The sequence below is a fragment of the Rhinoderma darwinii genome, chromosome 9 (assembly GCF_050947455.1).
Source record: "Rhinoderma darwinii isolate aRhiDar2 chromosome 9, aRhiDar2.hap1, whole genome shotgun sequence".
NCBI classification, from domain to species: domain Eukaryota; kingdom Metazoa; phylum Chordata; class Amphibia; order Anura; family Rhinodermatidae; genus Rhinoderma; species Rhinoderma darwinii.
This window is the reverse complement of record NC_134695.1, coordinates 64,335,278-64,356,925: the sequence shown is the minus strand read 5'-3', so window position 1 is coordinate 64,356,925 and position 21,648 is coordinate 64,335,278. Positions and strand designations below refer to the sequence as shown.

At 43.1% G+C, this 21,648-nt stretch overlaps 1 protein-coding gene across 5 annotated transcripts in view; it reads right to left on the bottom strand.

The window, feature by feature from the left end:
• Positions 1 to 4,632: 4,632 nt before the first annotated feature.
• The window catches only part of CAPRIN1 (cell cycle associated protein 1), a 34,950-nt gene continuing 17,934 nt past the window's right edge, over positions 4,633 to 21,648 (bottom strand). For 4 of the 5 annotated variants that reach the window (XM_075837996.1, XM_075837995.1, XM_075837994.1 and 1 more), the window contains 17 exons: positions 21,311 to 21,373; positions 20,029 to 20,115; positions 18,458 to 18,696; positions 16,962 to 17,044; positions 15,822 to 15,959; positions 15,234 to 15,286; positions 12,649 to 12,732; positions 12,201 to 12,359; positions 12,006 to 12,114; positions 11,658 to 11,710; positions 11,335 to 11,445; positions 10,821 to 10,970; positions 10,553 to 10,700; positions 8,462 to 8,656; positions 7,090 to 7,193; positions 6,581 to 6,644; positions 4,633 to 5,403 (listed from right to left, as the gene is read on the bottom strand). In XM_075837996.1, coding sequence (XP_075694111.1) covers positions 5,339 to 5,403; positions 6,581 to 6,644; positions 7,090 to 7,193; positions 8,462 to 8,656; positions 10,553 to 10,700; positions 10,821 to 10,970; positions 11,335 to 11,445; positions 11,658 to 11,710; positions 12,006 to 12,114; positions 12,201 to 12,359; positions 12,649 to 12,732; positions 15,234 to 15,286; positions 15,822 to 15,959; positions 16,962 to 17,044; positions 18,458 to 18,696; positions 20,029 to 20,115; positions 21,311 to 21,373 — 1,905 coding nt within the window. In that variant the 3' untranslated portion in view covers positions 4,633 to 5,338. Of the gene's footprint in view, positions 5,404 to 6,045; positions 6,645 to 7,089; positions 7,194 to 8,461; positions 8,657 to 10,552; positions 10,701 to 10,820; positions 10,971 to 11,334; positions 11,446 to 11,657; positions 11,711 to 12,005; positions 12,115 to 12,200; positions 12,360 to 12,648; positions 12,733 to 15,233; positions 15,287 to 15,821; positions 15,960 to 16,961; positions 17,045 to 18,457; positions 18,697 to 20,028; positions 20,116 to 21,310; positions 21,374 to 21,648 lie in introns of those variants that run through there. The other variant, XM_075837998.1, reaches the window with a different exon arrangement.

Here is a 21,648-nt window from a genome sequence, read left to right as displayed (position 1 = left end):
CATAGTTAAAAAGAAATGTGAATTTCTTGCAAAGTTCAAGGCTGCAGTAATTAGTTGTTTTAGGACAGAGAGAGAAATTATGTTACCAATTAACTGGTTGCCGACACAGGACGAGTATGCTCGTCCTGAGCAGCGAGCACTTCGCGCATTAGGACGAGCATACTCGTCCTGTGACAGCCGTCTGTGCCGTCTCTGTGTGTGCGATCGAGAGCGGGGCAACGGCTGTAATACACAGCCACGGCCCCGCTCTGACAGCGGAGAGGAGAGAAACATCTTCTCTCCGCTGTTAACCCTTTGAACGCCGCGATGACAGCTGATCGCGGCGTTCAAGGAGAGGGGACTGCACATTGATCGCGTCACAGAAAATAACTGTGACGCGATCAAAGCCCACAACTCGTATGGCCAGACAGCCCAGGGTCCAGTGAAGGACCCCAGGGCTGTCTGAACATATTTCCTGTTGTTAGGGCATACTGAGGTATGCCCTAACAACTGCCTGTGTACGATCAGTAACAGGCTAATGTACTGGCATATAGATCTATGCCAGTACATTGCAGTTACAAAATAAAAATGATAAATCCCTTTATGGGATTTAAAAAAAAAGTTAAATGAATGTAAAAAAAAAATAATGGTAAATAAATAAATAAAAAGTAAATAAAATACACAGAAACATACATTTTTTATAATAAATCAACTTTTTAAAATATAAGTCCCAAAATATAAAATAATATAGACATATTTGGTATCGCCACGACCGTAACAACCTGTACAACAAATCTATAACATTATTTATGATGATTAGTGTAAGGTGTAAAAAAAAAAATATTAAAACTGCTGCACAACTGCTTTTTTTCTGCATTTTAATCTAATTAAAAATTTATAGAAATTAAACGATAATGTATTTGTACCAAAAAATGGTACGTACATAAAGTACAACTCGTCCCGCAAAAAACAAAGTCTCATACAACTACGTCGTACAAAAAATAAAAGCGTTATGAGCGTCAGGATGCAAAGAGGGAAATTTAAAAAAAATTGCTCTGTCCTCAAGGCTAAAATTGGCCGTGTCCTTAAGGGGTTAATAGTGTCTGTTTATTTTGTGAACAACGTAGAATTGTTACTTTTGGCTATGTTCACAAAACCGCTGAAAATACGGAGATGTTTTAACCTGGGTTCACTGTGTTTTTTGCAGGCAGAAAATCTGCCTCAAAATTCCGTTTGGAATTTTGGGGCAGATTTTGCTCTGCCTGCACGCCGATTATCGCAGCGTTATTCACCCGCGGCAAAAAAACACAGCGAAATACGCTTTCTCTGCCTCCCATTGATGTCAATGGGAGGTCAGAAGTGTAAACGCCCAAGGATAGGGCATGTCCCTTCTTTTTCCCGCGAGCCGGTTTTTCCGCTCGTGGGAAAAAACGCCTCCACCTCCCATTGAAATCAATAGGCATTTTGAGAGGTTTTTTGGCGCATTTTCCGACTCTGTTTCCACGTAAAAAAACTCAGTGTGAACTGGCCCTCGGAAAACAGCTCCTGATTTTCAGCCGATTTTTAAGCAGCTAGCGTTTTTTTACAGCCGTTTCTGGAGCTGTTTTTCTATTGAGTCAATGAAAAACGGCTCAAGAAGTGTCATGCACTTTTTACGAGGCGTTTTTCAACACGGCCGTTCTTAAAAACAGCCGCATAAAAAACGTCCCGTGGAAACGGAACACCATTTTTGCCATTGAAATCAATGGGCAGGTGTTTGGAGGCGTTCAGCCCCCGTATTTTCACCCGGTATTAGGGAAGTTTACGGCTGAATATAGGCCGTGTGAACATACCCTCAGTTCTTGAAGAGTTTTTGGAGCGGATTTTCCATTGACATGAAAAACGCCTTAAAAGAAGCTTCAAATGAAAAAAAGCTTCAGTCTCAGCTTCAAAAATGCCTCGAAAACCGTGCTGTAATTTCGGAAACTTCTTTTTGTACCTCTGAACATACCATTTTCTGTTTTTCTGCAACTCTTGTAGACTTTATGCTTCAATTTCTATTTTCAAGATCTCTGCTTGCAGCCAGTGAAGATGTACTCTTGCTTACCTCCAGTGGCTAAAAAATTGCGTCACGCTGCACAGCGTATCCGCCCTGAACACCGCAGGGAATGCCGTCTGAAAATCCATAACCACATTGTGGTGCATTTTTTGGGGCGGAATTTGCGCTGCGGAAAGCAGCACTGGAGGAAAAAAAAAATGTCATACTAAATCCCCCCCTCTTGTTTGTGGTCCGGCCTCCTGGGATGACGCTGCAGGCCATGTGACCGCTGCAGCCTGTGATTGCCTGCAGCGATCACATGGGATGAAACGATCATCCCTGGAGGCTGGACTGTAGAAGAAGCAGGGAACTCTGGGTAAGTATAACTTTGTGATTTTTGCGTCAGAATCGCTACGATTCCGCCGCACACACCACTTTGTTCCAGGTTTAAGGACCCCATTGTATTCAATGAGGAAAACCCGCAACACAAGAGCAGCGATTTCAATTGATGTGCGTTTTTTTCCACTGTGTGGGGGTGAGATTTGTTGAATACTCACCCACTTTGCTGCTACAGTAATACGCTCCAGATTTTCCGCAATGAATCGGCAGTGTTTACGTCTAGTGTGTTCCTACCCTTCGGGTACGTTCCCACACACAGAATAGGCTCATAGCAAATAATGTCCGCGGCCATGTGCACGGCCCGAGATTGGCAGGCGGCTTGCGGGTGACACTCCACCCCCCAGCTGACCCAAAAATCACAGCCGCGCACGTACATGGCTACGGTCGTGTGCATGAGGCCTTAGTTTGAATGTGCATAATTATGTGGGTAGCCATCTTGTCTGAGCTGCTGCTTTAGGGTCCTCTCACACGGCCCGACAGAGGTCGTGTAAACGAGCGCCGATCAACGAGATAGCTCTTTGATCAGCGCTCGTTTGATTCTTTCACAAGGCGCTATGTATGGGAACGAGCGCTCGTCCTCATACATTTTCATCATGTTGGCTACGTCTCCCTGTTCACACAGGAAGATGTGCTGCCGACAATGATAATATTCCCTGCAGCATAAACAATACAATCAGCCGACGAACGAGCGTTCGCGGGGCAATGATCGGGATCCAGCGCTCATATGAATGCTCGTCTGTCCAATAATAGGCCCGCGTAAACAAGGACTTTACTCTGTGGACAGCAGTTTAGAGATCTGCTTTACAGCAGCACATGGGCGTACTTGAGAGGAATTATTGACTTCTATTGGGAGATTTTTGTGGGCATCCTCTTTTTGGAGGTCACGGAGGGGGAGCTGTAGCCATCACCTATTGTTAATGATGGATCCTGTATTATCTATATATAAGGGTGTTAACTGCCATTGCAATCCCGCCCATAATGATAATGAGATGACTGCTGAGAAGTGATCTCTACCGAACAGGAAGGGTCAGTCTATTGCGGGCTTGGTGGCCAGAGTGACATGGAAAAAAAATGGTTACAAAAAATAGTTTAACATAAAAACAATAGGACATTTTTGATGATACATTCCCTTTAAGGCTACATCACAAGACCTGAACAAAGGGGTATTCCCAACTCCGACTTTTATAGCCTTGCCTCAGGATATGCCATAAATGTCTGATAGATGGGGGTTTCAGCTCTGGGACTCGCACCTGTGACTAGAACGGAGGTCATCGCACCACCCTAAATAGGAGATCCGATGCATTCAAATAAAAGTTATATGGAGCCTATAAGATGTGCACCGCCCCGAACATTTATTTTATTTGGAAGGACCAAATCCGTGTTTCTGGGTGAGTGCGGTATAGTACTGCATAAATTAACAAGGAGTACGCAGTTATCAGTCCTAAAAAAACCAAAAAAAAAACCAGGGAATTCTGCCTGATAAACCGCACCAAATAGCGGCGCAGATCTTTTGGCAGATTCTCCGCTGCTGAAACACGGTTGGAAGAAAAAAAACAAAAAACAACGCACTGCAGGTCAGTAGATGAACGGTTTCTTGGCAGATTTTTTCCGCAGCGTGTGGAGGAGATTTGTTCAACTGTAATCCGTTGCAGAAAATCTGCAGTGTTCACGCTGTGTGTGAACATACCCCTAAACAAATCTGTGCAGTCCAAATAAAATGGATGTCTGGGGGCGGCAGGTGGAGCACACACCCTATTTGTTCCAGTTCACCTCTTAATGCATTGATGTCCATTCGCATTGTCCTGGCCCCTGAGTGACAGATTTTGTGCATAAAGAAATGTAGAGTTTCACAGTTTAGCGTAGGATATAAAAATGAGTTTATAATGACCTAAACTCCCTATTTCTGCATCACAAGCGTTGTTGTAAGTTATAGAAAGGTTTCCCTGCATAAATAGCAAGTGTTTGACATCATCTGTCCCCACGTATTTAAATGACATACTCCTCAAAAACGCTGGGTGTATTTTTACAGTCAAAAACATATTTAGCGCGACGTCTCGCCACAACTTTATTTGGACATGTCTCACTCAACTTTACTTCTTCCTATTTTTTCATACAAATACCATGCATAAGGTTTTCTACACACTCTTCTTCCATTCATCCGGAGTCCCGCCAGAATACTCAACCACTTTTATAAACGTGTTTTTATTTGCCTTCTTTTAGAAACGACTGATCCATTATTTACCTTCTTACCCGGTCTCCTAGAATGAACCACAAGTGGCCGGTTGAGTTGGATAAAAACCTGATCCTCATCGGAGCCTTAGAAAATTTGGACTTATCCAAACATGGAGCACAAACTCTGCAATAGTAATTCAAACAGAAAACCAAAACTAGACCAGCAAGTCCCTGACATTCCCGTACGGCCCAAAAATCTCAATTTGGAGCATAAAAAAAATAACAAAAACCCTTCACATGATGAATTGACTACAATGTCGCTACCTGCCCGGACAGACTGGATGATTCAGCGATCGTCCTAACCATTATGTTGTGGGCATTACACATTGGCCCTGGTTTTATCCACTGCACATAATGAATTGACCATTTAAAGGGCATGACTATAAGATGATCACATCCACCAGCTTAAGACCCAAAGTGAATATGCTACCAGGGCTTAGATGGTTAACCGGAAATCGAGCCCATAGGCAGCCACTAGCTCTTTACTGAAGTACAGGAAGATCATGCCGCATATGGATTCAGGATGGTTTGCATATCCAAAAAATAGAAAGCGGACGAATGTAGTCTCATTTCAAACCAGGCAACAATAAAACAGTCCCCTTATTAAGATTTCCTGGCAAGGAAGAGGGGGATGGGAATAAAAAACAAAACAAAAAAGTGAAACTTCTTGTAACAGACACCAGCGGGTGTGCCAGGCTTCCTTCCAATGGGTTAATTGACCTGTTGACTGTTCATTTGTGGCATCCCTCGGCTAGGTCTTGGGGGCCCTCCGCGACCTGCAAGATGAAATAGCTTTCTTTAAAATAAACCTAAAGAATGGAATTTAAAGTAGTTCCTTTGTAATACAGATTGTACGAAGGATAAATAAACGCCTACGGCCCAGGATATTTGGGCCGAGTCATTAGCCGGTGTCATGTTTAGAACTGCAGTGCTCTTTCCCAAGTCAGATGCGTCACCGAGAAAGAATCCGACCTATTGATGTTCACGGAATATTGGTAGATCAATAGTACAGAAAGATACCCGACGTCTATGAATAATAGCATTTGTAGATCTTTTAACCCCCCCATCCCTGAAACATATCATACAGACAATGCACGTAGATCATTCACACACAAAGCGCACACATACACATGGAGCGGTAAAGAGAAGAAAAACAGCATGGGCACGTAGAGAATAGTCATAGCCCAAAAGGGTCACGGACCAGGAGCAGTAGAAAGAGGCGAATAACTTCTAATGCAGCCCCAGAAGTGTCTCTAATGTGGATCCGGTTGAACATGCCAAACTTTCTGCAGATATAAACTTCTTAGTCCTAGGTGTACTTTTGCTTTGTAGGCGTTTTTTTGGTAGAAAACCCAGACACGGAGTATGTAGTGCACGACAGCAGAGCTTAATAAAACAGACCACAAAGAACTCTGCGGTTGACGTTAACACAACTTTATTTGAAACTCAAGCAACAATTCACAAGTTTGAGTTTGATGGGGAATTTTAATAGCAGGGGTAAAAACAAATTTTATTTAGTTTTACTTGCAAAAGTTAAAAAGAAAAAAAAAAATATATGAATGTACACGGCCCCATTTTGGTGGGAAAAGAAAAAAAAAATTAAGTTAAAACTTCAAGTTTTCAGGAGAGATTGTTAAAAGAAAAAGAAAAAAGAAAAAAAAAAAAAAAAGAAAAAAGCCAAGTCACTCTAGCAAAGGCAAAGTTTTTAACAGAGTGCTAACTTGATGCTCAGTGGATTTCAATGGATCCTATACAAAAAAAAGTGGAACATCTCGCTCAGCACCCAAGCGAGTTTTAGAGTTACTACACCTCAAACTAGATGCTGTGGGAGACTTGCTGTGGCCGACGTTATCTAGGCATGTTATTGTAGGGGATAAAATATTCCTTCTGCTCCTCAGGCTTGAAACCATGATGCCTGAAAGCTGAATTAGGAGTGGATCGCTTGAGAATTACCTCGAGGAGCGCCCCGAGGACCTCCTTGTCCAGTGCCACGTTTAAAGTTTTGTTGGTAGCCATCCTGAGAGAGAGAGAAAGATTACAGCGTGTCAGTCTTATTCGGTTATGCCAGCGTCTACAAACCATAAGGCAGAAGGTTTCACCCAAAGTATTCCTGCATTGATATAGAAACCTCATCACTAAGCCAAGTTCATGTTTCTTCCATTGCTTGTGGCATTTTACTACCATCCAGCCCGGTCCCAAATAGACTAGGACTCTACGGTGACCCTTGATAAAATGGCACCAATACTCATAAAATAGCCATATAGCCCTGGCCTTAAAAACATGTCAATTCAGCATCTTCCGACAATCATCCTCTGAGATAAGTAACAGAAAAGGTAAGTGTCACAAATAAAAACCAAGTCGTCATTTTATCATCAAAGGCGATTCAGGTAATTATCTTCCGATTAAAAGAACCCACAGGTCATTTTTGTTTGACGTTCAATAAGATTCTCAACAGCACTTACCCGTTGGTAGTTGTTGGTATAATCCCGGGGAGCGTTGAACTGTGGCTGTGAATAACCGCTGTTTGGAGTGTTTGAGAAGGCAGGGCGGTAGCCATCATAAGCTCCTGTGAGCATAGAAGTCGTAAAATTAAAGGGTTTATACGACAGAAAAAGCTGTTCCGTGGTTTTCAAATCTAAACTAATGAAACTTACTAATAAAACTTTCCATTTGAAAACTTTACGTATGGCCCGTTGTCACGCCCTGTCACATGATCCCAGAAGTGGAACTTCTGTGTAAGCTGGGATGCCTCGTGTGCCGGGGAGCTTCCTCCTCCGACCTGTGCGTCTGCAACGTGTATGAAGGGGCTGTCTGGCTCAGTTCATTAGTGAAGCCCCAGCTGTTACAGAGGAGGGGCGGACGTAGGGTCTTATTACACGGCCCGTGTAAACGAGCACTGATCACACTAAGCAATGCTTGCTTATGTATGGGGACAAGCCATTGTTACTCCGATCACTTGTCCCCTGAACCAGTGTTCATATGAACGCTCGTTTGCCCGATCATTGGCCTGTGTAATAGGGCCTTAGGCTACATTCACACGAACGTGACAGATTTACCCGCATAAGTCTGCCCGTGTGCGTTGCGTTTTTGCATCAGTGTGCTTTGCGTGTGACGTGTTTTTCACGCACTTGCAGGCACTTTTCTTTTTTAAATGCAATTAATGCGTGAAACGCCGACAGCACACGGATGTGCGTCCGTGGTTTTCACGTACCTACTGACTTCAATGGGCGCCGCGTAGGTGCCAATATAGGACATGCAGTGAGTTTCACGCAACGGACTCTCGATGCGTGAAAACGCACGCGTGTGTGAATTGCCCCATTGAAATCAATGGGGCCGTGTGCGGTGCGTTGCTTCAACGCAGAGCACAAGGATGAGAATAACACTCGTCTGAATGAGCCCTACAGCTAATGAATGGAGCCAGACAGCCCGTTTATACACGTCATAGACACACAGAAAGGGAGGCATCACGGCAAACGCTTCACTTCCAGGACCATCCGACGGAGCGACTTCGGGCCATCCATAAAGTTTTCAAAAGGAAAGTACATTAGTAAGTTTAATTCACATTCTAAAACCACTGAAAAATATTTTTCTTTCGGACAAACCCTTTAAATGCAACACCCAAGCACTAAACTAAATAAAAATTTAAATTATATATTTAAAAAGTAGATGACACGACACTAAGTAAACCTCCAATTATATGTCCTTATACCCAACTAATTCACAAAAGGAGAACCCTTTATAAATGTGTTTTATAAACGAATACAAAAACACACATAAAATCCCATTTAAGGCTCAAGAAAAATCTAAATGTGATAAACAAGTCTGAAGACATACCTCGGAAACCATTAGAAGGCCCTCTGTAGCCATTCATCAAGCCCCGGCTTCCACGCTGTCCACCTCGGGGCATCCCTCGGTTGTTGTAGAAGGGTTGGCTGTTGCGAGGAAATCCAGCATTCTGCTGTTGTGCCTGCTGATGCCCAGCAGAAGTTTGGAGAGACTGGTCCGATGCTGCATGGTAAGGGTTTACCACTTAAATTAGAAGAAAAATAAATTATTCATTTTGGCGCTTGAAACGGTACAATATGATTAACCCCTTAGTGACCAGCCTATTTTAGGCCCTAATGACCAAGCTATTTTATTTGTTTTTCCATAGTCGCATTCAAAGAGCTATAACGTTCTTATTTTTTCGTCTACATAGCTGTATGAGGACTTGTTTTTTGCGGGATTAGTTGTGCTTTTTAATGGCACCATTTTTGGGTACATATAATTTTTATATTAACTTTTATTAACCTTTTTGGGGGGGGATTATAAAAAAAAAACAGAAATTCCGCCATTGTTCTATGCGTTTTTAAATTGACGCCGTTCACTATGCGACGAAAATAACATGTTACCTTTATTCTATGGGTCGGTACGATTACGGCATGTGTAGAGGTTTTTTATGTTTTACGACTTTTGCACAATAAAAACACTTTTGAACTAAAATTATTTGTTTTTGCATCGTCGCTTTCCAAGAGCCGTAATTTTTTTATTTTTCCATCAATGTAGTGATTTTTTGGGCTTGTTTTCTGCGGGACAAGACGTAGTTTTGAATGGTACTGTTTTGGGGTACATGGGACTTATTGATTCATTTTTATTATGACTTTTTTGGGGAGCAATGGAAAAAAATTGCAATTTCGCCATGGTTTTTTGCGTTTTTTTTTTTACGGTGTTCACTTTGCGGTTTAAATTACATATTAACTTTATTAATGGAGTCATTACGGTCGCGGCGATACCACATATGTGTACTTTTTTTTTTTTTTACACTTTTACTAAATAAAACCACTTTTTATGGAAAAAAATGGATTTATTTTTTTACTGTACTTTTTATTAATAATCTTTATTTCACTTTGATGACTGATTTTATTAGTCCCACTAGGGGACTTTACTGTGCGATGTTCCGATCGCTGCTAGAATGCTCTGGTATACTTCGTATACCAGAGCATTATTGCCTGTCAGTGTAAATCTGCCTCCGGCGCGTCCTAACAGGAATATGTCCAGGGCAGACCTGGGGGCTTTTATCAAGCCCCCGGCTGCCATGACACCCCATCGGAGACCCGGGATTGCATTCACGGGCCGCCGATGGGTGACAGAGGGAGCGCACTCCCTCTGTAAACAAAGTTAAATGCCGCGGTCGCTATTGACGGCGGCATTTAACGGGTTAAACGGCCGCGATCGAAGTAAACTTCGATCGCGGGCGTTGGAGCAGGAGCTCAGCTGTCATCAGACAGCAGAGCCCCGGCTCCTGCCTGCACGGGAGACCCGTGCAGGACTTAGACTAGGCTGACGTGAAAAGGCGTCAGCCTAGCCTAAAGCCCATTAGTGACCGACGTAAAAAGGCGTATTAGTGGTCACTAAGGGGTTAAGTGAATCCTATGAATTCAATAATCCTAAGGGTATGTTCACACGGCAACGCCAATTACGTCTGAAATTATGGAGCTGTTTTCAAGCGAAAACAGCTCCTGAATTTCAGACCCATTTGCAAGTGCACGCGTTTTCGCGGCGTCCATTAGGGACGTAATTGGAGCTGTTTTTCAATGGAGTCAATGAAAACCGGCTCCAATTACGTCCCAAGAAGTGACATGCACTTCTTTGAGGCGGCCGTCTTTTTACGCGCCGTCTTTTGACAGCGGGGCGTAAAAAAAAAAAGCCTGTATGCACAGAACACCGTAAGACCTATTGAATTCAATGGGCAGATGTTTGCCGACGGTTTGGAGCCATTTTTTCAGCCGTAAAACACCTGAATTGCGTCCGTAAATAGGGTGTGTGAACATACCCTAAGGAACACCTTTATAGTATGCTGGAGTCTTCAAACTTTCATTACAATAGAATGGCAAACTCCATTAGAGCTGGAAGGGATCAGTCATTCGCTGTACATTGAAGTGTTACCTGTTTGTAGCTGCTCTTGTTGAAGTTCCGATTGTTCCACTTGATGAGGCTGGCCAGGGAAAGATTGATTGTAACCGGCTTGGTACTGGTTCTGTTGCAGTGTTTCTGCCTCATTTACAGGAGGGACAGGTGCATTCATATTAAATACCTTGCAAAGAAAAATAGAAAACTTTTACATTTTGGTTGTTACAATCATATTGCAGTCTGAAAGCATAAGTAATAGACGGTTCAAACTAAAACCCCCTCCCATCTTCATTGATCTACTTACAGTCTGCATGGACTGGAATGGAGCAGCATTCACATTGATACCACTGCTATGTAGTGGTTTGTTGGACCCAGTCTGAAACACCTGAGGTTGGGAAGCAGCAGGAAGTGACGAGGAAGTCTGTGTTGGATCTGGACTTAAGGTTAGCGATGCCTGGCAACGAGACATGTTAATTCAGATTATTATCTAAAAAGCCCTTTCCCAAAGGCATCATGCACAAAACGGTTTCCATTTTGCGGACCGCACGATACGGATCCTTGTGCCCTCCACGTGCTGTCTGTCTGTTTTGTATTTTTTGGGGACCCGTACACTAGAATGAGTGAGACGGACCGCAAACACTAACAAGAATAGGACCTGTTCTAGAATTTGCAAAACAAAAACACGGATGTGTTCTTGGTCCCATAGAAACGAATGGTTCAATGTGCTATCCGCAAAAAAAACAAAAAACGGATAGGACGCTGAAGCAAACAATGGTCGTGGGCATGAACCTTAAGATCACTTGGTGGCGGTATTTTACCTGAATCTGTTCCATGGCATCATTTTGGGACCGCTGTTCTGTGGGAAGAGACGTTTGGTACAACTGTGCAGAACCAGCATAGCCTTCACTAGTGGAAGAGACCATTAGAACCTTTAAAGGAAGCAAAGCAGACACTCTAAAATAGGTATAAACAGGATTTCTCTATTGTAATTATACAGTGAGATTTTAGGACTCTCTATTGTCTCAGTCACTGAATAACGTAGCATATCAATATTTTGGATCACATCTCATGTAAATACACCCTCAAAGTGAAGGAGAAGCGGACACAATCATATCATTTCTTAGACACAAACTGAACTCACCTGTATGCTATCTGGACCTTGGCTGGGTTGAGATAGCCTGGGCTCCGAGTGAACTAGAGGAAGAAAGAAAGGCGAGTTGAACTCCAGACAGTGTCGTTTATGGATACAATTGGCGTATGAACTGGGAGCTTTCCAAGCGCATATGCTATGCGAAGCGGACAGTTCAAACAGTGTGAATTCACCCTAAGCCTATATATATATATATTCAGGTAGAAGAAAGCAGCACTTCGTAGTGAAATGGCGGGTGCTATGTGGTCCTGACCTCGATCCCAACGGTCCTATAGATAAGTGCTGTGATCATTTTTGCATACATATATATATATATATATTTATTTTTTTAACTCTTACCTGGTTGACAAACCATCTGTGGCAGATCCAGGCTTTGAGCTGGATTCATGGGTTGTGCAGACACGATGGCTGGGTCAATTGGTTGGTTATCAAAGTCCAACATAGAGTCCTATGAAGGTAGAACAGGTGTGAGCGTCTCATTAAGGGTTCGATCCGGTTCACTGTATAAAAACACAGAAACTTCCTACTACTAACCTGCATGAAATTATATGGACCTTGCATTTGGGCCATCAGATCCTGAACCTTCTGCCTTCGGACAATGGGATCAGCTTGAACTTGGGGGATAGCATTTAGCGGAAGGGGCTCAGGATTTGGAGGGGATGGCGCTTGCGGTTGCTGGAGCGAGTTTACAACCTTGGAAACAAAAGTGCAATGTTAGCTTAAGAAATAAAAAAGTCAATCACCAGGACGAAGCATCTAACAAAGTAAAACAAGGCAAGGCAGCAGATGATTGTGCACCCACAAAGCGACCCCAAGAAAATACAACGCCTATTTAAATTGAGCGTCCCACTCTGTCAATCAGCCATGCAGGGTTACGTGCATGCAAGCAAGTCTATCTCACAAACTGCTTTTTGTTGGATCAAACTTGTGAAAATTTGACACGCCACTTGGAGGGGTGGGAGTGGGTCAAGGCCACACTTACTTCAACAGTTTCTACTGTCCAGTCATCAACTTGTTCCTTCTCATTGCTGAACTCGTTATCCGCCATGAACTGTCTGTTCACAAACTGCAGGAGAAAATAAAAGCACAATCGCTATAGAAGCCGACTACGATAACTGTCTGTACATGCGCAGGCGGATCAAAAAAACAAACAAGCGGCAACAACATGAAAGTCAAAACAATCTAGGATGAAATAAAAGCAACGAATTGAAAGCATTCGACATGCCCTCCCCAGCTTTCCCACAAGCTCCGGCTACTAATATTGGTCTGATATTTATTCATTTCACCTAATGTAAGCAAGTGACTGACAGCTTATAGAATTATGCCTAGTTCACACCACGTTCCTTGCTCCAAATTTAGCGTGTACATTTGGGAGAGATTCTGACGTACAAGCTTAATTAGTCCTTAAAGAGGCTCTGTCACCACATTATAAGTGCCCTGTCTCCTACATAAGGAGATCAGTGCTGTAATGTAGGTGACAGCAGTGCTTTTTATTTAATAAAACGATCTATTTATACCACTTTATTAGCGATTTTGGTTTATGCTAATGAGTTGCTTAATGCCCAAGTGGGCGTATTTTTACTTTCGACCAAGAGGGTGTTGTACAGAGGAGTGTATGACGCTGACCAATCAGTGACCAATCAGCTTCATGCACTCCTCTCCATTCATTTTCACAGCAGCATCGCGTTCTTACTACAGACATTAACGTTAATCAAGTGTCCTGATAATGAATACACATGACCATCTAGCCTGGACGTCATGTGTATTCAGAATCCTGACACGTCTGAATCTTTTCTGTGAGATTTCCAGCAAGGGAAACAAAATCTCGCGAGATTACGCGTGGCTTGCTGGAATCTCACAGAAAAGATTCAGAAGTGTCAGGATTCTGAATACACATGACGTCCAGGCTGGAGGTCATGTATATTCATTATCAGGACACTTGATTAACGTTAATGTCTGTGTATGTGGCCGCACATTGTGTTCTAGTAAGAACGCGATGCTGCTGTGTAAATGAATGGAGAGGAGTGCATGAGGCTGATTGGTCACTGATTGGTCAGCGTCATACACTCCTCTGTACAACGCCCACTTGGTCGAAAGTAAAAACACACCCACTTGGGCATTAAGAAACTCATTAGCATAAAGCTAAAAAAATCGCTAATAAAGTGGTTTAAAATAGATTGTTTTTCTAAATAAAAAGCACTGCTGTCACCTACATTGCAGCGCCGATCTCGTTATATAGGAGACAGGGCACTTATAATGTGGTGACAGAGCCTCTTTAAGGCTCGATTAGCCCGACGGAGACCAAAAAAAATGTCCTTTTCGACCTCAGTCGGGTTGGTATACGTAAGTTTTCCTTTTTTTTCGGTTCGGGTGACATATCCCACTAGATACGTATACAATGAGAACGTAAGAGAGGCTTCAGCCTTCCGTTGGAGGTATATGTGGGAAGCAAAACCTTACAGGACTGATTCAAGAGGCCGTGTGTACATGATCATGCCTAAAAGACCAGTTACACACATATGTATTGGTTACAGAACCCGTGCTGAAATTCTGCAACAAAGTACATTACAATGCATGTGAATGAGGTTTTACCAAACCTAAATTACTCACAGCGTGAAATAAGTGGACAGCGGTTTCTAGACATGCTGTGGATTTACAAATCATCAGCATGACGCATCTGTTGAGGTTCCTGCTGTGGATTTTACCCATTGCAATGCAATAAGTGAAATCGGCATTTAACACATGCAGATTTCCAGGCTGGACTCACACCGTGTAAACAAGTACGCAGTTTAATCAGCGTGTTAATGCCAATATTATGGCCACAATACCCAGACGTTCCACGATTCTACAGCACCAAACGAAGATCACATATAACCTGATGATTCTAAGGGCCCTTTTACACAGACCAATTATCGGGCCCTTGACAAAACGCTCGCTCCTGATCATTGTCCTATGTAAACAGGGCAACGATCAGCCAATGAACGAGCAAACGGTTGCTCGGTCATCGGCTGATTGTATTGTTTAATCATAAAATATTATCGTTGTCGGCAGCACGTATACCGGTGTAAACCGGGTGAGGCGCTGCTGACATGATAGAAATGTATGGGGACAAGCGCTCGTCCATACATAGCTCCTTGAGAAAGGAGTAAACGAGCGCCGATAAATGAGCGGTCTCGTTGATCGGCGCTCTTGTCGGGCCGTGTAATAGGACCCTAATTAAATGGAACCAGGAGAACAACTGTTATGTTTTTTAGAGCCGATATCTCCAGCAGGATAAAAGTTTCTCAAGTCACAGCTAAAAATATGCAATTTATAAAACTACACTGTTGAAAGACCCCTATAAAATGTAAAGTATTCAGCACAAAAGTGTAAAGAAATAAGACCGACTACAGGTATAATATTCGCTGTAATACTCTAAAAGCTGTCACGTATGCCAGTTGTGCAATTTTTTCCCCCAATTAGCTGCTATACAAAACCGCTGACTGTGCTGGGTGCAGCTTAGCGAGCTCCCTGCATCAGCACAAGTCAATCCAAGATGCAGCCAAGAGCATGCATTCAAATCCTTACCTCAGTGGACTCTACTTCAGAGGGCTCAGCATATTCCTCCACAACTTCGGGTTCTAGAAAATATTAAAATATAAATTTTAGCCCATTAAATGGGTAAATACCCAGATGTTGTTTTAACACTTAAACAAGCCATGCACATTAAACAGGTGGGGTGGGCCCCCCTGATGTCAAGATGTCCCATCCTTTGTTCCTGCAGGAGATAAGATGCTGCCAGAGTGCCTTTTCAGCGCCTTATTCCCCTCACCCCATTGAGAAAAAAAACAAAACATACACAGACATTTTTGGAGGAATCGGGAGACCTGATGTCGGCTTATAGCCATCTTATGTGTATGACTAACTTTTGGGTGTATTCCCATGTGCTGGTTTTGTGCTTATTTGTAAAATATAAATTAAAAAAAACTACAGGCGTGCATAAAAAAAATGACATCCTGCGCTCTACAATAAATGATGCAACTTGATCTATATCGTTTTAGTCTTGAAAGATGCAAACAATCTAGTTAACTAAATTGCCGTCTGTATCCATTAATACCATACGGTAGTTACGAGATCGTTTTAGTGGGACAGACAAAGCAGCCATGGAACCCCTACCAAGCTCGGGCGCTTGTTCTTCTGCAGGCGGCGCTGCAACGGCTTCCTCCTCCTCACAAAGCCCATTCTGGTGATTCTGGGGGCTATCAAAATATCCGCTCTGAAGAAGGCGATCCAGCAGTTCACGCAGGGCTTTATCTAGAACAGAGCATGACAAGTCCTCAGTTCTAATGACAAAGGGATTAAAAACCTCACTTTATGGTCAACTAAACAAACACACTATTTCATATGCAAATTGTTAGGCTTCTCTTTTCTACCGTAGTCATTACAACTACTGCCCAGGACCGGAGCATACAGGAAGGATACAGAAGATCTCGCTCGATTCCCAATCAGCAGGGACCATAGATGAGACTGCCTGGAGAAGAGGCACACACTCCAGCCTCAATAACTTATTTTCAGCTTTTGCCATAAGTATCACATCATTAAAGTGTAACTAAACTTTGGACATGTCATAGTAAAATGTTAAGAAGTTTTGATTGGTGGGGGTCTGAGCACTGAGACCCCCACCGATTGCTAAAACGAAGCCGTTTCGTTTCTGTTCGGCTTCTCTGAGTGGTGCACGAGTGCAATAGAAAAGTCTATGATTCCGACAAAAGTAAATCATGAAACGCAGCGGCACAGCGCTCACCTGAGTGCTCCTGCCGCTTTGTTTTAGCGATCGACGGGGGTCTCAGGGCTCATAACCCACCTATCAAAACTTCTGACATGTCAAACTCAAATGTTTTTTTAAAAGTTTAGTAATCCCTTAAGTGAGATGCTTGATGATCTTCCCCACCCCTAAATCAACATCTAAAACGATGTCCAAATATACAAGCCGAATTAGACATCTTTAAATTAGGATTCTGGAACTGAATTGTTGTATTTGAACATGAAAACAAATGAACTTTTCAGCTCCTAATCGGATTTCTAGAAAGAGGGCACACTGTGTGCATCAGCAACATTACTGCTGAGAGAGCAGATTCTGGCAAAGCCCAGGTCACTGCTGACTAAGGAAGAGCCGGAAAAGGCAATGCAGCCCAAACGCAGATAGCAGCAGTTTATGTCGGGCACTCCACTAATCAAAAAGACCCTGTAGCAGCGCATGGACGTCGCTGGAGGAGACAGATCCGCTCCGAGTTACATGATTTACATAAGCCTTACATGTAGTCCCACAAACAGCCTTGTCTTTTCCTTCAAGGACATCCCACAGGTGAATGGAAGCCTGTTCATACTGCTCACTCAACCTAATGGAAAAAAATGAGACGTTAAGAGTCACGTTTTAGGATTGTTCCATCTGGTATCAATGCACCGAAAAGCTTCAAAGCAATTTGAACCAATTCCGCAACTAAAGCAAACTACCCCCTGTACAGGACAAAGACCATCATTAATATCCAGCAATTAAAGTGCCCCCTCCAGTTACAGAAAACTACTGTTATGTCAGAAGCTGAAGCTACATTGAGCGATGTACCAGATTCCTCCTCAGAGCCTGGACCCACCGTAATGAAAAACGTCCTGATATTTGCTATATCGGAAGTTTTCTATACCTGGGAAGTACATTATAATACAAGACAAACCTAAACCACAACTATGTAGATCAAGAGGAATCCTTTCAAGGTATAAGCAGACCCAAATAAATATTGAATGCCCTTTAACCACCAAAATAAAGTTAATCTCTAGCTGTGTCCAAGATGTGTGTAATTCCAAATGCAAAATGAATGTCGATGCAACATCTCGCCTCTGTCAGGATAAGCTTTTAATTCAAGTTATGATAATAATAATAATAATAATAATAATAATAATAATAATAATAATAATAATAGCAATTATATGACTCTAAAGAAACAGCTAGAATAAACTAGAGACTGATCAAATACGGCCACACATGATATTTGTCAGCAGATCCAGTTGATTTTTACGGGCACTGCTGACTATCCCATGTGTAATTGTCCGATGGGTCGGATTTTAAGTTGCCAGATCCCGAAAAGAGTATTTCCATATTAGACATTTATTGTATATCCACAGGATGTGGGTCCAAGTTCTGAACGGGGGAACTTCGTAGAAAGGTGGCCGAGATTAGAGAAACAGCAGAGCTCAACCACCGTAGCACGTCAAGCCCGGCTGTTTCCGTAATCCTGGACATCTCTTTACTGAATCTTCACCTGGCTGTGGCAGTCCGAAGTCGCCTCCCAGGGTCTAACAAGAACAATTTTTTGTGATTTGTCTGCGACTTGCGGCCACACTGCTATTTTAGGATGCAATTTGGTTTTGAGTCGCATGCGATTTAGGAATTGCAACATCCAAGGGACACCCAAAAAACGAAACATCGCAAACAAGTTGCACGCAAAATACAGTAATGGCTATGCAGGCAAAGCTACGTGCAACTTGCGGACATCGACCAGAAATCCAGATTTTTTATTTTTGCGACTGTCGTGTTCGAATGCGACCGCATTTACTACTTGCGATGTTGCATTACTATCATAATATGGCGTGACCCCAGTCGCCATGTAGCCCTAGCCTAACTTCACAAAGCGATCAGTGGCACCAGGTCTGTCTGGCAGCCACTTGTCCCCATTGAAATAAATAGGCATTTTGCAGGTTTATCAAAGAGCTGTCGGCCCAACTAGGCACCTGAAATCAGCCTTTGATTTATATTTTACCTTACAGTCGGGTCACGATCAGGTTCCACCAATTTATAAAACTCATCCAATACTGCAAGTTCTTCATCGGACAACACAGGAACGCCACTTAACCCTTGCTTCAAGTCGCTGCGGACTTCCTCGTCACCGAGCTTATCCAAGATGAACTGGAGCTCCAGCACGGTTTTTAAACGTTTCTGTTCTGCTTCTTCACGCATGAGCTGTTCACGACGAGCGGTCTTTTTGATAGTTTTCTGAATCTGAAATGGGGGAACGGTTTTACTAGTTAGAATGGACTTTTTATTTTCATCTGCAACAGCCAGGACGACAGCCATTTCGGCAATAGTTAGTGAAAGAACTTGCAAGTTAGCCAGGGGAGTCCGGGAGCAGCATGCACATTGCGTGAATGAAGTTGGTAACGGTGAACTGCGCATTCACCCGATGCCGCTGGACTCACCTCCCAGACTGATCTCGCTAAGGCTCCATTCACACGACAGTGAAACACGGCCGTTTTCAGAACAATAGAGTTCTATGGGTATATTCACATGGCCGTTGTTTTAACGGCCCCTGAAAATTGGCTGTCAAAAAATAGGACATGTCCTATTTTTGGCCGTTTTGACGGCCCCACGGCTCCCATAGAAGTCAACGGATCAGCTTTTACCGGCCGTTTTTTAGGAAACAATCCCTGTAATGGCCGGTAAAAACTATCCTGGCCAAGGATTCCCGCACACAGTGCTACGTTGAGCGCTGAGCCCGACGAAGCCCTTGCCATTACTATCTATATAGGGACAGGGATGTCGGGCTTTCAACTGTGGAGTCTCCGGCCAGGGCATCGTGAGATCTCTTTCTATAATGAGGGGTGCTATCTACAGTGGGGGGGGGGGGGGTGGCTCTATCTACAGTGGGGGAGGGGGTTGGTGTCATCTACATGGGCACTGTGGCACTATATGGGGGTGTGACTATACAGGGGACACTGTTGTGCTATCTACATGGCACTATAAGGGCACTGGCAATTTTTTATGTGGGCACTATCGGCAGTGGGTACTGTGGCACGATCTACAGGGTCATTGCAGCACTACCTGGGAACTGTGTTTTCAGGAGATTTGGACAATAAAACCAACAAATTAAATCCATCCTTTTTTTTAATGGCCAAGAAAAACGGATGACAAACAGCCATTAAAAACGGACAGACGGACTGGAAATGGATGAAAATTTGGAGACACACTGATGCAAAATGGCCATGAAAAACTGACAGCAGTCGACTGCGCTATTCATCCCGTCAAAACGATGGAACTCTTGCACAACGGAGACAAACTGAAACCATTGGCACCAGATCCGTCACCATTGAAATCAGTGGTGATGGAAACGGAAACCTTTGGTTTCAGTTTGTGTCCGTCAGGGCTCCGTTCCGACGGAAAGCTCCAACGGAACCTCGGAACAGAGCCCTAGCGCAGATGTGAACAGAGCTCTGACGCAGATGTGAACAGAGCTATTTATAGCATATGTTTTCATTACATAATTAAAAGACAATACAATATGGTATGTGTGATCTGCCCCTACCAACAATGAGGGTGGGGGGGTCATCTACTTACATCTTGCCCCAAAGCCATAAAACTTCTTTGAAGCTCACGAGCAAAATCCATGTTTGTTACAACCTCTTGATATTTGGCCACCGCATCCTAAGATTGCACACAATTAAAAGGGAACATTCAGCTTAAATGAAATGTTACAATATTCCACAATTTAGGTTAACAATGTCGAGCAACCTTGTGAATTGTTACTTTTACTTATCTTGTGACGCTTTTTAATTACTTGATATTTTTTTGGGCTGTTCAGACAGAAATTCAGCAAAATTCTGACTTCTCCGAGTGCAGCGCATTGTAAGAGTGGAGACGAAACTTAAAGTTGAACTGGTTTACTGACCTGAATAGCATAGAGGGGGCCAACACAACAGTGGGTCATATCTCTGGAATGGGAAGGTCCAGGAAACAAAGAAAAACAGCGCTGGAATCAGGGAGACCACGCTATTCAGGTCAGGCACCCAGTTCAACTTATATGTCCTAGTGACAGGTCCTCTTTAAGGTGGCCACACACATTAGATAAAAGTTGGTTCATGGTTGAACGTCTGGAGAATAATCCTTCTGGGATCCTTAAAGGATCAGACACTGACTTTCAGGGTAATCCCCTATAGGTGGCACTAGAGACAATTTACGTTTTTCCTAGGTAGAATTGCCACTAAAAAGATCTCCGCTAAGAGAACCACTACCCGTCTAAGGCCCTGTTCACACTGATTTTTTGGCAGGCGGAAAAATCCTTTTGAGGCAGATTTGAACCTGCCTGCACGCTCTTTGCCACGTTTCTTGTGCCGTTTTTCGGCTGCGGCCATTGAGTGCTGAAAAACACGCTTTTTCTGCCTCCCATTGATGTCAATGGGAGGTCAGAGAAGGAAACGTCCGAAGAAAGGGGATGTCGCTTTCTTCCCGTAAGCGTTTTTTTACCGCCCACGGGAAAAACCTGCCTCTGCCTCCCATTGAAATCAATGGGAGGCAATTTCGGGCGTTTCTTGGTGCGGTTTCCGCGTCAAAAACAACGCTAAAATACTCAGTGTGAACTAGGCCTAAAGAGTCCTATAAACAAGTTGGATCCAAGTTGGGATAAGGGTGCCTTCAGACAGCTCTAACCCAATGGTGATCGAAGTCCAGCAGAATTGTGAGAGGTATGGGATACGCAGCCATAAAACCAAGCTAAAATGCAGCCATATTATAGCCGTCTGATTGAGGCCTTATAACCAACAAGTGAAGTCAACCAACGCTTGCCACTTAAACAAATTCTACTAAATAGTTAAAATGATAAAAGTTAATTCTTTGTAATTACCAGTTGGTCCTGATTCAGCCGTTCTCCTTTGTTCATTCGATCCTGGTAGTCATCCAACTTGCCCTGCAGGACATTATGTACAATTATGGGGGCTGCACAATCAGACTAAGCAAAGACAATAGGGATACGGCTCTGTCCAGGCAGGTTCAGCCCCGACCATGTACCCAAAAAAATATATATATATATATTTCTTGAAGTGTCGAGCATTTGCTCTAAAACGGACACACGCGGCTTTTCATCAGTTATTTCCTCGATTTTTTCCCTTGTCCTTATTTTCTAAAGGTTAACTTCCTTCTAGTAAAACCAGCTAAAAGGAATTTTTTTTTTTTTTTTTTTAA